General features: G+C 45.7%; 1 protein-coding gene across 6 annotated transcripts in view; it reads right to left on the reverse strand.

Moving 5' to 3' along the window:
- Positions 1-2,169: 2,169 nt before the first annotated feature.
- Positions 2,170-14,954, reverse strand: part of Stambp (STAM binding protein) — a 28,563-nt gene continuing 15,778 nt past the window's right edge. For 5 of the 6 annotated variants that reach the window (XM_031382317.1, XM_031382316.1, XM_031382315.1 and 2 more), the window contains 5 exons: positions 13,370-13,494; positions 12,160-12,297; positions 8,212-8,324; positions 6,179-6,278; positions 2,170-2,930 (listed from right to left, as the gene is read on the reverse strand). In XM_031382317.1, coding sequence (XP_031238177.1) covers positions 2,874-2,930; positions 6,179-6,278; positions 8,212-8,324; positions 12,160-12,297; positions 13,370-13,494 — 533 coding nt within the window. In that variant the 3' untranslated portion in view covers positions 2,170-2,873. Of the gene's footprint in view, positions 2,931-6,178; positions 6,279-7,752; positions 7,985-8,211; positions 8,325-12,159; positions 12,298-13,369; positions 13,495-14,954 lie in introns of those variants that run through there. The other variant, XM_031382319.1, reaches the window with a different exon arrangement.

Raw genomic sequence — 14,954 nt, forward strand, 5'->3', positions numbered from 1 at the left:
AAAAAAAAAAAAAAAAAAAAAAAGCACACCATCGGAATAACTATGACACTTGAGGCTTTATCTGACCACAGAGAAAGGTATTTTTATATTAGTTCAAACTATTTTCATTGCACTGACAGAAAATCCAATTGGTGTTCAGACATACCTGGATCCAGTGTCCATCACTCCCTTGGTTCAGGATTTGGTCATTTGAGTTATTCCGTTAAAGTACTGGGTCTGAGATGCTCTGGACACGGGGGCTAAGGGCTGTTCAAGTTGGCAGCATGGCTAATGCTTAGGTGGCACGGATGCACATTGGGATAAACATTTGCTTTGGTGCAATGCCAGCCATTAACATTTCTTAAAAAGGTTTCACTGAGTAGTTTGGCTGAGCCTCCTGCCTCAGCCTCCACAGCGTGGGGATTATAGGCATGTATTACCATGCCCAGAACCATTAACTTTTTTAAAAGGCAGAATGAGGTGAAGATAGGGATGCTGGGGGTTGCAAAGCTATAATGGCAGGGAACAGGCAGAGGAGGATCTAAGAATGGCTTCGCTTCCTTTTGTGTAGGAGATGGTTCCACTTCTACCACCCACCAGTAACCCTTGTGGTGTTTGCCTTAAGCAACACCCGTGTTTTTCCAAGCTCAGAAGGCAGAAACAACGGAAGGCCATTGCAGCAGCTCTTCTCTAGAGGAGGGTGACTTTGGAAAAAGCAGTTTTTCACAGGGAACTGAGCAATCCAAAGGGTCCAGAACTGTGGTCAGGACTTCAGGCATAACAACAGCAATTCACTTCTTAGGCCGTTCTCAGTTCTCCATCCACTAGGCTTTGTCCAAAGATTTCTGCTCGCTCTTGAAAGGCAAGGTTTATGTTGAACAAGTTCCAGCAGTGAGGTCAGCCCCATGGAAGGTTTCCATATATGACATGTGTCTGCTGCTTTGCCCGAGAGCATTACCAAGGCCCCCTCACTGAGCCTGTCCAGGAAGCAGGTCTTGGCTGGGTTCCCACATCGAGGGGGCAGTGGAGTTTTGGTTTCTGGATAAGAAGTACTGTCCTTTTTGTCTAGTTATAATGCAGTATATGTTCCCTCTAGTTGGGAAAAATTTAAAACAGAGGGGGAATACAATCTTATAATCCTACCCTTTGATATGAATTCATCCTTTTCTGAATGCACATGTCCACATATATTTTAGGAAGGCAGCATTGTTAGTATGACGGAGTATCAATTTGGGAGGCTAGAGAGATGGCTTAGCAATTAAGAGCACTTTCTGCTTCTGTACAGGACCTGGGTTCTGTTCCTAGCATCCTTCATGACACCTCACAACTGCCTGTAACTCCAGTTCTAGAGAAACCAAATACCTTTTGGCTTTGCAGGCACTTGTATGCACACACAACACATAAGCACACATTTATGTATGCATGTTAAAAAAAAAAAAACATAATTTGGGCTGGCGAGTTGGCCCAGCAGGTAAGTGCACTGACTGCTCTTCCAAAGGTCCTGAGTTCGGATCCCAGCAACCACATGGTGGCTCACAACCACCCGTAATGAGATCTGACGCCCTCTTCTGGTGTGTCTGAAGACAGCTACAGTGTACTTATGTATAACAATAAATAAATCCTTAGGCCAGGCGAGAGTGAGCAGGGCTGACCGGAGGGAGCAGAGGTCCTAAAATTCAATTCCCAACAACCACATGAAGGCTCACAACCATCTGTACAGCTATAGTGTGTACTCATATACATAAAAATCTTCAAAAAAACATAATTCTAACATATTCACTCTTTGCTCATGTTAGTGCCACAGATTTCTAAGCTACCTTTAGTTTGCCACCTATTGTGAAAACAAGCCGCCCACCCCATCATAAACATTTCTCAAGAACCCGCCAGCACAGTGGACTTAGCAGGGTAGGTGGCTAGGCAACTACACCATTGACTTGGATGTAACCAGGAATTCTGAAATGCTTCAGTGCCTGGGCTGAAGGCTGTTGGGCTTAAGGAGACAGTGGTAAGACCCACTCTGAGACAACAGCAAAATGAGAGATGACTTCCTGCTTGTGGAGGAGGGAGCAGGCAGGCAGGCACACTGACTAATTATAAGTGAAGTGGAACACAGTTCAGAGAGGCACACACCATCCCATTTGCCCACAATCAGACTTAAGTGTTTATGTGATTGATACTCTGACAAATCACTCTAGAGCACAACACAAGTGAGCTGTTTTATTACAGGAGAAAAAGAACACCCTCACCTTTTAAATAATATACTTTTAAACAAAATCAATGTATGGGGGCTGTGAGTGCCTCATGCACATCCCACCAGAATGATAAGCTCTTTTAGTAATGCCACAAACAATAAAAAGCCAACTCCTTCAAAATGGCTTTCATGGTTTTGCACAGATGTCCCTATTTAGTCCAAAGGCAGAGATGAACAAGTTGTAGGTGAATTTCAAGAGGGACAGAAGAAGGCCAGTGGTTGGATCTAGAGAGGTGTTTTCTCTTGCATCCTAATTTTTGAGTTAGTTGCTTGGTGTGATTTGCTCATTTTCACATTTGTCTTAAAAAATAAAATGATTTCAAATTAAAAAAAAAATCAACAGTCTCCTCCCAGTGAGACTATCCTGTCTTAAAAGCTTACTTAACTCCACGGGGACTAGTAAACTAAACAGGATGCGCAGCTTAAGAGGAGGGTAGGACTCTTTTTGTAAATTATATTTATTCATTTTTTAAATTAATTTGTGTGTGTGGAGGTTAGAGGACAACTTGGGGGGAAGTCAATACACTCCTATGTGTTCCCAGTACACTCTAACACGTGGTTCCCAGAAATTGAACTTGGGTTGTTGGGCTTGGGGGCAAGTGCTTTAACCCAGTGAGCCATTTCTCTAGTTCATGATTGAGATTTATCGAAGGTCTGTGATCGTCACGATTCTGTCCTTGACAGTGACATGGCTGCAGTCCTGAAACAGAGAAAAAGGAGAAGCAATGAAGTAGTGGAAAATCCTTGAGAGTCATTTAAAAAATATTTATTTGAGCCTAGGTCATATGGCTGGCTTCAAATTCCCTAGGTAGCCCAGGCTGTCCTCGATCTTTCTGGTGCTGCTTCTGAGTGTTGGTATTACACGTATGTACTACTATACTCCATTCATTAGTACTGGGCACGGGAGCCAGGTCTGGAACTTGTGAAGGAAGCCCTCCACCAGCTCAGCTACATCTCTAAACCTCTCATTTAAAATGCCCACTCGAGGTAACCCAGGTCCAGAAAGACAAATGCCAAAAATTCTATTTGTCAGTTTTAGCTCTGAATCTTTACATTTGAGTATGTACCCTGACAGATCAGAGAAGCCAGGAGAGTAGAGAGGAGCCATGGAAGGAAGGTGAAGCAGGAGTTCTAGAGAGGGGAGCAGGAGGAGTCAAGTGCTACAGAGGGGTTTTAGAGAGTAATGGGGGGACTTGGCTGGGGACGAGAAGGTAGGCTAATACAGGGAGAGAGGGAAGATGAGATAAATACTACTAAGGGTGCTTGAAAACATAGGGAAGCAGGCCATTTTATAAGTTTACTTTAAATATCAGTAAAATATGCTAGCTGAGGTAGCATACATGCTTAATTCCAGTACTCAGGAGTCAGGAGTCAGGAGTCAGGAGGCAGGTGGGTTTCTGTGAGTTTAAGGGTATCTGGTCTACATAGTGAGTACTAAGCTAGCCAGGTTAATACTGAGATCCTGTTTCCACAATATATATATGTGTAATACATGTATGTGCATACACATAGTTATATAGTTACATAGTTATAACATACACAATTATATACATATATATGTATACAGGGTATATGTATACAGGGAGTATAAATGTGTGGATACACACATACATATATATATATACACACACACATATACACACACATATATATGTATACACACATGCATATATGTGAATATGCACACACACACACACACACACATACACACACACACACGCCACATGGGGAGATGGTGCTTCCCCCAAGAGCCATTTACTATCTAACGAAACCCCACTTCTAGGCATGGAAAACTTCTGAGCTGTTGGTTGGAGACTATAAGTCTCCTAAACCAATTTGAGCTATTGTTATTGGCCTTGGTCACCTTCCAGATCTTGGTATTGCTGAAGCTACCACACTCCTTTATGACATGGTACTTGGAGGATGTGAGCTGGAACTGACCTGGAAAGCCTCTTTGCTAAGGACTGGCTCTTATAGTACTGAGAGGTACTGTGCAAGCTGCTAAGGAAGAGGAGCATGTCCTACCCAGTTATAAAGACTACGAGCCACAGCAGTGACCAGACAGGCGAGATATCCACACTGGTGTAACAGAGGCATTTTAATCTAGGGGGTGACTAACAGTTGCCTAATGGAACTCAAGGCCTTCTGGGTGGGAAAGTGTTTGTACTTGTAAGCCTAGTCATGGTTGGAGAGGTCACAGACCTGAGAGAAGAACCCACTACAGCCGTGTTCCTAAACCAATATAGTTTCTGACTGTTCTAAACATCCTTTTACCCACAGTGGGTCTATCTCTCACCCTTCATCCACAAAGCTTCCTTTTGCAGTAGATGGAGACTGTAACAGAGAGCTACTGCTGATCAAAACGCAGAAAACAAATGATATCACTACAGTGCCCCCAGGAAACCCAAGGCTCAGGGACAATCTCAGAGGAGGGGCCAGCTGCCTGCTGTTACACGTGAGCCTTAGACGTCACAGGGAAAATGCATCCATGAAATATCAACAATACGGTTGTATGAGCCAGACACATATACTGACAGCATCAGTCTGACATGCCAACATGGAGGGGAGAAATTTCACACCCTCCCCAGATGAAAGGCTACAGGAAGGCATTGTCTGCTGAGAGAGGGAGAATGAGTTCTCTCCAGGGATGAGCTCTTGAATACATCCATTGTCCAATCCCAAGTGATCAGCCCAGGACACGTGGATGTGGGAACAAAGCTAAATAGACTCAGTAGCTGTATATACGTGTGTGTGTGTGTGTGTGTGTGTGTGTGTGTGTGTGTGCGTGTGTAACAATAATTAATAAATCATTAATTTGGGATGGAGAAGAGGGGGCATTGGAGAGCTTGGGGGTGAGGGGAAGGCAGGGGTGGGAGTGATGTAGATACAGTACTCTTGTGATGTTCTGTAAACTAATTAATAAGTAAATAAAATGCTGTCTCAAGGTCAGTGGCTCCTGGTCTGGAAGCCAGACCATGATGTCAGTGACAATTACAGTAATGGGTCTCGGAATCATTATTCCTATCAAGTTTTACTCATGGTCTGAATCACACCCTCCCCAGATGAAAGGCTACACATACATACATACATGAGTGTGTGTGTGAGTATATATATATATATTATATATAATAACTGTTCTAGCATACAAAATCAGCCCTCAGATCCCATGATCTTAATCTCCCATGGGTCTCACTCCCCCCTATCCCCAGACCTTTCATATTTTATGGGGCATGGCTCTGGTTCCTTTCTCTATGTTGTTTGCTTTTCTCTGGACCCAAAAGAAATGGTGTGGTGTGGAGGAAAGTGTCAGAATCTCCTTGTTCCGAGGCTCATCTGACCCTTGACATCTGATCAGCTAAACCCGCTATCACAGACACAGCCCAGGAGAAGAAACCGCTTCCTGAGTAGGGGGAGAACCCCACTTTCTAGGCAAACTTCTAGAATGAAATATGCTTAATTCACCTCTCTGAGGTGGCGTTTCCCTTTGCACTCAGACTGCTGCCTGCAACTTAGTAACTGATGGAGAACAAAGTAACACTTGATAAGCAGACACTGCATCAGGTACTTTCTGCTATCACTTCCTTTTCCAGTGATGCTGGGGATTGAACCCAGGGCTGCAGGCTTGCTGAGCATGTGTTCTGTCACTCACTGGGTAACACCAGCATCCCACTTATTTCATCCTCTCCACGATCACCTTGTAAAGTAAGTATTCTTATTATCCCACAGATCAGATGAAAGACCCAGGAAGGGTCAGCAGCCTCACAAACATGAAGTCACCGGGTGACAGAGCTGCGAGCCAAGCCTACTTCCAATGCCCACTGCTTCCTGCATCCATGCCCATTATGGAATGCTGGGAAGGCGAGTGACAGGGCTGAACACTTGTGGGTTAGAAAGGACCATGCATCTCATGCACTTCATGTGCTTGCTGGCTTCTACATAGATACATACACAGAACAGCGGTGGGTCTCTGCCATGGGGGTGAAAGCCTTTCTGCCGGCAGGTTGAAATCTCTTGAAGACCATAGTCAGTTAGCTTAAAGAATCCAGTTCTGAAATAAGAAAGGGCAGGCAAAGGAGTCAAAAAAGGAGTCCATCCCCTCAATCCTAACACCCATCTTGCCTGTTTCCCTCTCTGTGGAAGTTTGTATAGGAATGGACCCTATAGATTCATGTGTTTGAATGTTTGGCCACATAGAGTAGCACTATTAGGAAATGTGGCTGTGTTGGAGTAGGTGTGGCCTTGTTAAAGAAGTGTGTCATCATGGAGGCAGGCTTTGAGGTCTTATATACTCAAGCTATGCCTAGTGTGGTACACAGTCTCCTTCTGCTGCCTGAGATCAAGATGTAGAACTCTTATCTCCTACTCCAGCACTATGTCTGCCTGCATTCCTGCCATGTCTCACCATGGTGATAATGGACTGAACCTCTGAACCTGTAAGCCAGCCCCAATTAACGTTGCTGTGGTCATGGTGTCTCTTCACAGCAGTGAAACTCTACCTAAGCCCCCTCCTTTCTATTACTCACACACACACAGTCCAGGCAAGCATACTGATTCAGCTGGCTGAGGTAATTTTGAGACAGCTTTCACAGTCTACTGGCTTATAGTTCTCTTCTCTGGAGACTGGGTCATAGTTAAAGAATGATTTATCTGGTGATTATAAAGAAGACTCAAACAGGAATTCTTCTTCTTAGAGACTTATTTACTCTATTCTATGAGTGTTTTGCTTACATGCCTCAGACCCAGTGGGGCCAGAAGACGGGGTCAGAAGCCTTGGAACTGGAATGACAGAAAAGCAAGAGCTGCTATGTAGGTTCCGAGAATTGAACCCAGGTCTTCCACAAAAGCAATAAGTGCTGTAAACTGCTGAGCCATCTCTCAAGTCTCCAAAGAGGAATTCTCTAGTTGAAAATCAAAACTAAAGTGAAAAATTCCTTTGAGTAAATCAACAACAGATTTAAGCAGGAACACAGAAAGGACCAACGAACAATTAGTTAAATTAGGTCAATTAAGATTCTTCAGTCTGAGGAAGGGAGTGGCAAGCACAGAGCCACCAAACCTTGTGGTATAACATTAAGTGCACAAAAGTGAAACTTGAAAAAATGAAAAATAAAAAAGGCTAGCTCATCACTGCCTCCGTATTAGCTCTGCTGGAGAATTCAGAGTAACAGGACATCTGGGATGAGAAGCAGCAGCACTGGGAGAGCGTGTGTCATATGGGGATTTTAACCTTTAACCTTAGGCTCTTGAGATCCTGTAACTTTAAACAGTTTAAATCTCTTGAAGGTTTTTCTTAGAAAATCAACATTATTAACATATTTTTTAAAAGAGTAAGTCATGTTTACCAGAACATGGAGCTGAAAGAAGCCTTTTAGTGCAGACAATTAAGACAGCTTATGAATTTTATTTATTTATTTATTTTGTTTTTTTTTTCGAGACAGGGTTTCTCCGTGTAGCCCTGGCTGTCCTGGAACTCACTCTGTAGACCAGGCTGGCCTCGAACTCAGAAATCCGCCTGCCTCTGTCTCTCAAGTGCTGGGATTAAAGGCGTGTGCCACCACCGCCCATGAATTTTATTTTTAAAATGGTCTTGGGGCCTGGAAGATGGCTCAGTTGGTGAAATCCTTGATGTACAAACATGAGAACCCAAGATGGTATCTCCAGGATCTATGGAATTAGCCTGACATGATGGTAGACATTTAAAAGCCTCAAGTTAGGGAAGCAGAGAGTGGTGATCTCCAGGTTCAGCAAGAGACCCTGTGCCAAAAACAATAAGGTAGAAAAGCAAGAGAAATATATCTCAAGTCAACCTCTGGCCTCCACATATATATGTACAGGCACCCTCCTACACTCACCCATGGGCACACACAAGCACACGCACACACGCGCGCATGCACACACAAGCACACACACACACAACAGTTGCTTTCAATAATAAGAAAATTTTTGCTTATAAGACCCAGAACCACCTCTTCAGTACTCACTCCTGGAACTTTGGGGAGCAGACAATTGCTATAGACTCTGGTAACATCATTTGGTAGGAGCAGTGAGTGTGCAGATCCACACTGGACAGAAAGGCCGTTTGGGTTGGATGAGTCTGAAAGATTAAACAGATCAGAGAATTTCCAGTGATCCAGCTACCACGCTGGCCCACTGAGGCAGACAGGAGCTCCCAACAACTGGCCTGACCCCTTCCTCAAGTAGAGAGCTATTTGCAGCCAGGAGGAATACACTTGACCCTCATAGTGAGTTTCTTCCCAGCACTTGAAGCAGGAGTCTAACACCAGTGTGCGGGGACTCTAAAGATCCTTCAAAGATCAAGAGATTCGTAATGCAGCAATCAGAGTACAGGACTGTGTACTGTGTACTGTGTACTGGAAACCAACTGTGGGGCAAGTGGAACTGTGTCACCAGACAAAAGCTGGGAAAGTTGAGTGGATTCAGAAACCCTAGCAATTCTTGTATCGGAGAATGGTAGGCATTTCTTCTACTCCATACCTGGTTTCTGTCCTGGAGCATGTGACCACAACACACATGAAGATTGTGACAACTGGTCACATAGCACAGAACACAATAGTTCTCCATGCCAATAAGGTAGGTGGTTGGCCCTGAGGGTTTAGCCAATAAGCTTCCCTTCCCAGACATTCCTTCCTGCAAAAGGTATTTAATCTATGGTCCACCCCGAGTAAGCCGTATGCATCCATTTTTTTTCGATACCAATAAACAGTTTTGAAAAGTAAGGACTGTCACTCATCAAGAATCGCTGTGGGGGGAAGCCTTTGTCATACAGAACCTTGCTGCCTAAGTCTCCCGCAGAAGGCCCCTCTGCACGGGCTCTAGACACTCACCCCTGAGTTAAGCCAGGTCCTCCCTCCCCCAGTCCCAGACTCATCGCTGGCCTTTGGCCCCCTTTCCTGACTCCTCAGTTCCTAGCAGTGTCCGGGTGTCTAGGAGTTTGGAAACCCTAGTTTTGGCCTCAGCCTGTCTCCTTTCTTTTTTTTTTTTACTTGGGCTGGGGCCCTCATCTCAGGCTACAATTGTAGCCTAGTGCCTCTGTGTTTCACTTGCTGGAGCTGTATTCAAACACCCCAGAAGCAAGGCAGAACGTGGGACCACAAATGACTGAGATGAATTTTATTTATTTGGAAACAAGAACTAACTCTGTAGTCCAGGCTTCCCTAGAACTCACTATGTAACCCTGGCTGGTCTCAAACTCACCTCCTACCCCAGCCTCCTGAGTCCTGTGCTGCCAGGCCCCGCATAAGCAGATGCTTATGCATTCTTTTCATACAAAGGGCATGCATAGTCAACTCAGCAGGCACAATGTCTGCATGTCCCAAAACATGTTATATATCATATGTAGGTTTGTATAACTTTTGTCAACTTTATACCTTGAAAACATGGCATAAAAATCTGCTTTTAAAAGCTCTGAGAAACAAGAGGAAGACGGCGAGGATTGAGATGTCTGAGGCCAGGGTCACTGCTGTCAGGAAATAGTGCACTGAAGAAGAGAAAGAACTCTTTCTTGAAATTTAAAGATTGGAGAAGACATATAGCCTACTTTTTTCATTAAAAAAATTACATGTATATGTATATGAGTGTGCATTGTATGAATGTATACATATGTGTGTATGTGTGTGCATGTGTATGTATGCATGTATGCATGCATGTTTGCTTGTTGGTGTCTTGGGTGCATGTACAGGTCAGAGAACAACTTGTGAAAGTCAGTTTTCTTCTCCCTCCAGGTGGGCCACAAGCAACAGGCTTGGAAGCAGACACTTCTACATACTGAACCAGCTGGCCAGTCCTCTTTTGTTGTTTTAAATCTCTAATTATGAAGAAATGGTGCAGAAATGTCAGAGATAAAACCAAGTCAAACTTCCTCCACGTGCTCCTAGCTGGGCCCTCATGGAGAACTGGATCCCTCTACTCCTCCATGCTTAGTCCTTCCTGAAGTCTAAACCATATCTACCTTTGAGTCTAAACAGTAACTGTTTTGGAGCTAGCCTCTCCTTTAGTTTCTTTTCTCTTTTTAAAAAAGGTTTATTCAAATCAAAGTTGTCTTACTTATGTTTCTGTTAGCACACGCCTGTGTGAATACATGCCACACGTGTGCAGGTGTCTCAGGTAGGCCAGAAGTGGACGTCGGATAGGTTGGTGCAGGAGTTATGGGAGGTTGTTTTAGAAACCGAACTCAGATCCTCTAGGAGAGCAACAAGAGCTCTTAACCACTAAGCTGTCTCTCCGGCCCCTTGTTCTCCTAAGCCCCTCTGCCTCTTTACTGCCCTGCAGCAGAGCCTCCCCCAACCTCACTGAGGTGAAGGCTGCCTGAGAAGAGGTTCTATGACTCCTTCCAAGATCAGTTCAACAGTCTCAGAGTCTGCAGCCCTGACTCAGAGGGCTCTGTGTGTTCTCCTTATACAAACATGAGCCCCCTGTGCCCTTCTCATGTGGTGCTGTCCTAAGCCACATTATCTTGCCCTGCCTGCCTTTTCTCTCCTTCCATACTGCTTGCCAGGTGTAAAAATGTACAGGTAGCTGCATGTAAAAAATTACATCTCTTATAACTGCATTTCGAGAAGGTGAAACCCAAGCAGAGCTGATGTACAGAAGGCAGGGAGTCATACTTAGGAGGTGAACTCTAAAGGGAGGGAGGAAGGGGCAGTGGGAGCAAGAGGGGCTCATTGTAGGAGACAGAAAGCAGGAGGGGCAGAGCAGGCTCCTGCAGGGTCCTGTTTCCTTATTTGGGTATTGTGTTCATCTAGATGTTGGCTTAATGATTCAGTGTACTACACCATTAGTCCATGTACACTTTCAAAGCTTTTGGATCATCAAAGCCAAGTCAAAACAAAACATGACCAAGCCATTCCACACTGAACAGGTAATCCGTCTGCCCAGCCAGCTCTGCCAAGTGCACTTCATCTCTTCCCCTCCCTTAGAGCCGAGCTTCAAGATGGCAGCCTCTGCCATCCCTATGATTCATGCCAGGACTTCCTCTGTTTTCTTTCCTTTGTTTTGTCTTGCTGTGTAGCCCAGGTTGGCCACAACTCATAATCCTATCTCACCCTGCTGAGCTCGAGGACTGCAGCTTCCCATGACTATGAGGCCTAAAGTCTCTGCCCCACCTTTGCCACAGCAGCTCTCACTGGATTAATACTGGAGGTAAGCTCCCAGCTCTAGCACGTACTCTGAGTCTTTTGCAGGCTGGAGCCCAACGCAGGTGAGCATCCTGGATTTCCCCCTTCACTGTCCCTGCTTTGCGGCTCTCGTGTTTTACACATTCCCTAGTTCCACACATCCTCTTCCTTCCACCACACACTGCACGTTTTGCTCCCTTAGCAGCCCGTCTCCCCAGCTGCCAGTGAATTACTTTTCTCGCTGTCAACTCTCTCCACCTTCAAGGCTGCCAGGACCAGCTTGCAACAGAAGCCTCCAGTTAGCGCTCTTGCTTTGACCCTGCATCGCTTTCTGATGAAAACCACAAATCCCAGCTAAAAGAACTGCTCACTGCTGCAGGAGCATGGGGTGCCTGTCTAGTTGCTGACCCCTCCCCCACGAAGCTCTCCCTTGGCGCCTCATTACAAGTCATCCTAAGTCACCTTGGGTGTGACCCCTCTTCCTCTGAAACCCGAAGTGTGCTCTGGTCATCTGCTGAAGAGCATAGGGCACGCAGCCTTGTGTCAAAAGATACTCATTTTCTGGGTGATCTTCTACTTCTCCTCAGGTGTAACAGGGCAAGTCTCCTATCTGCTATTTCACACTCTTGAATTGGACAAACCAGTGAGTACCTAATCGGTGGTACTCTGAGTTGATACTAGAACACTGGTTATTTGTGTGGAGACAAATGATTGGGAGAGGTTTTTCCCTGTTCAGACAATGGTATAGGCAGTGTGCTCTAATGGAGAAGAGGGGCCCCAGTCACATTTGCTTACATGGATCCAGCCAAGGGTGAGGAGTCCAAGATCATCCTGCATAAAGAAAATTTCTTCTTCATTCTCCGTGTGACAATAATCAGGCCCACCATTTTGTCTGGGGATGAGAACATGCGTGATTGTGAATTCATTTCTCATCTGCAAAGGAGAAGACCACATGTTAGAGTTCTGGGAGGGGGGGCTCTCAACCCCACTCACTCGTAGTGTGGGCGGGGAGTGGAGCCGCTGTACCCTGGGCATGGCTCTCATTCCTCAGTCCCTTACTCCAGTGCTTTGCAACGCTGACAGTTCATATACTTTGCCTGGGTACTCCATAAAGCCATAGATGCTGAGGCAAGCCCCAGATCTCCCTCTTAGCACAGGCTGGGCCAATGACATAGCCCTGGGGTCTTTCTTGTAACAGCCAAACAGGTCTTCTCAGGGATATTGGGACACTCCCCAGAGTGTCTCGTGCACATGTCTAAAGAGTTTCTTTGCTCGGGCCTTGTCACTCAGGGTCCCACTGTGATTTGTTCTAAGTCCCTATTTTTCTGAAGCATCAAGGAATGGGGTCAAGCCTTCCCTTCAGTGGGCTTGCCTTCCTCCTGGTCCTACATCTTCCTAGTGGACACACTGCTCAGCACTCTCTATCCCAGGGTCTCTCTCTCCCTTCTCTGTGAAGGACTGTACACTGTGTGGATGTGTATGACCTTAGATGATTTATAGTCACAGGCCACAAAGGGAGCTGAGTCCTCCTCCATTTAGAATTAAGCCTCCGTCCCACGCTCCCTTCTTTTCTTAAGACAAAGTTATATTATATAGCCAATACTGGCCAGAATTCACTATGTAGCTGACCTCAAGCTTGTGGAAAAGTCGTCTGTCTCAGATTCCCAAGGTGTAGGATTACAGGCATGAGGTACCATCCCTGACTAGTAAATATTACAATTTACGTGTACACTCGTGCACGTGTAGGTCAGAGAAAACTTGGTGTGTGTTGTTCTTCCCATTTAATTAATGTGTTTTTGTGATGAGGCCTCTTATCAGCCCAAGACTTGTCAGGTAGGCTGCCTGTCTGGCCTTGTAAACTTCAGCGATCTGCCTCCCCCTTCCCCTGGGACCATGCCATGCACCCTCTGTGGAGGGATTGGTACAGAGTCAGACTCCAGATACCCAGTCACAGGAGGGGCCACAGAGGAAGCAGCCTCAGGCCAGGGAAGTTACACATCCTTACCAGTTTTCCGCAGAGGACTCCACAGGTTTCAACGCCTTTGGCGGTATTGGCACTGGCAAGCTGGAGAAACTCCGAGCACAGATTGCGGGGCACCACGATGTGGCGCAGGCCTTCAATGGTAGGAACTGAAATGGGCAAGAGGGGAAAAGTGTTGAGGCCACAGGGCCAGGGATCCCCGAGCAGCAACCAGAGCTGACAGCCTGAGACTCCAGCGTTGGCTGCAGCAGGAGGACTGAGCCCAGCAAAGCTCGTAGGGACCAGCCATCCCTCTCCTGCTTATTTCTCCCTTTGGAATAGTGTTATCTTACTCTTGTGTGAGTGCACACACTCGCAGCTGGAGAAGGCTGTCTGCCTCATCTACATCAGATCTAGATGGATCTCTGCATTTGTGTCTTACGATTCTGATCCCTTAAGAAGAGACGGTTTAAACCATTCAAGGTAAGATAAGGCTCATCTACTATCTTTCAAAAATGTTTTTGAAGAGTGAAGCATAACAGCAGACAGTTGTTATCTCAGCTCTTGAAATCTTGTGCCAGAGGAATCTCAAGTTCAGGCTATACTGTGAGAGTCAGGAAAAAACAAACCCAAAACCCGGGGATTGAGGGGATGATGGCTCCCTGGGTACAGAGACTGCTGCACAAGTGTGAGGATCTGAGCTCAAGTCCTCAGAAGCCACATAGAACATAGGTAGCGCAGGGAGAGAGCCTGTTACAAACAAGGTAGAAGCCGAGGACTAACACTCAGGGTTGTTCTCTGACCTCCTGCAGTGCTGAGGAACACCCATAGAAGGAAGCCAAATTGCCCCACAAGATACAGCTTGTCCCCTAAGTAGGCATTACCAAAGCAGCCTGTAAGACCGGTCCACGATATCAAGAGCCATTCATGAATTCCACAGAGAAGCTGTGTGAGACTCAGAAAGCTAGGGGAGGGGGCAACACAAACTGCAGACCAAGCAACAGCAGCCTGACAACTGCATCTGTGGATGACAGATTAAGGCCTGGCACAAACAATCGACCCAGTGACCTCCCAGTCCACTATCAGAAGGCATGTCAGCCCACAGGAAACACATAATGAGAAAGACAAGGCCTTTCGGGCAGGAAGCTAGAATCTAGTTCCTGGCGAATGGTGGCACTGTTAGGGAAATAGTTTAATAGTACTGAGGCCAGGACGATCTCTGGGAGTTCTGTGGGGTTGATCAATCTGACTGAACAGAGAGGAGCTGGAGAAGCTTCAAACAAGCAAATGGAAGGCAGAAGCCAAGTCTAATAGAAGCTAACGGAGCAGTGGGTAAGACATTAGAAAGTGTTCCCCATTCTGACCAGTGTGAGGTGGAATCTCAGGGTCGTTTTGATTTGCATTTCCCTGATGACTAAGGATGTTGAACATTTCTTTAGGGGCTTCTCAGCCATTCGGTATTCCTCAGTTGAGAATTCTCTGTTTAGCTATTTACCCCATTTTTTAATAGGGTTATTTGGTTCTCTGGAGTCTAACTTCTTGAGTTCCTTGTGTATATTGGATATTAGACATCTATCAGATAAAGGGTTGGTAAAGATCTTTTCCCAATCTGTTGGTTGCCATTTTGTCC

This window comes from Mastomys coucha, unplaced genomic scaffold (genome assembly GCF_008632895.1).
Source record: "Mastomys coucha isolate ucsf_1 unplaced genomic scaffold, UCSF_Mcou_1 pScaffold20, whole genome shotgun sequence".
Classification (NCBI taxonomy): Eukaryota; Metazoa; Chordata; class Mammalia; order Rodentia; family Muridae; genus Mastomys; species Mastomys coucha.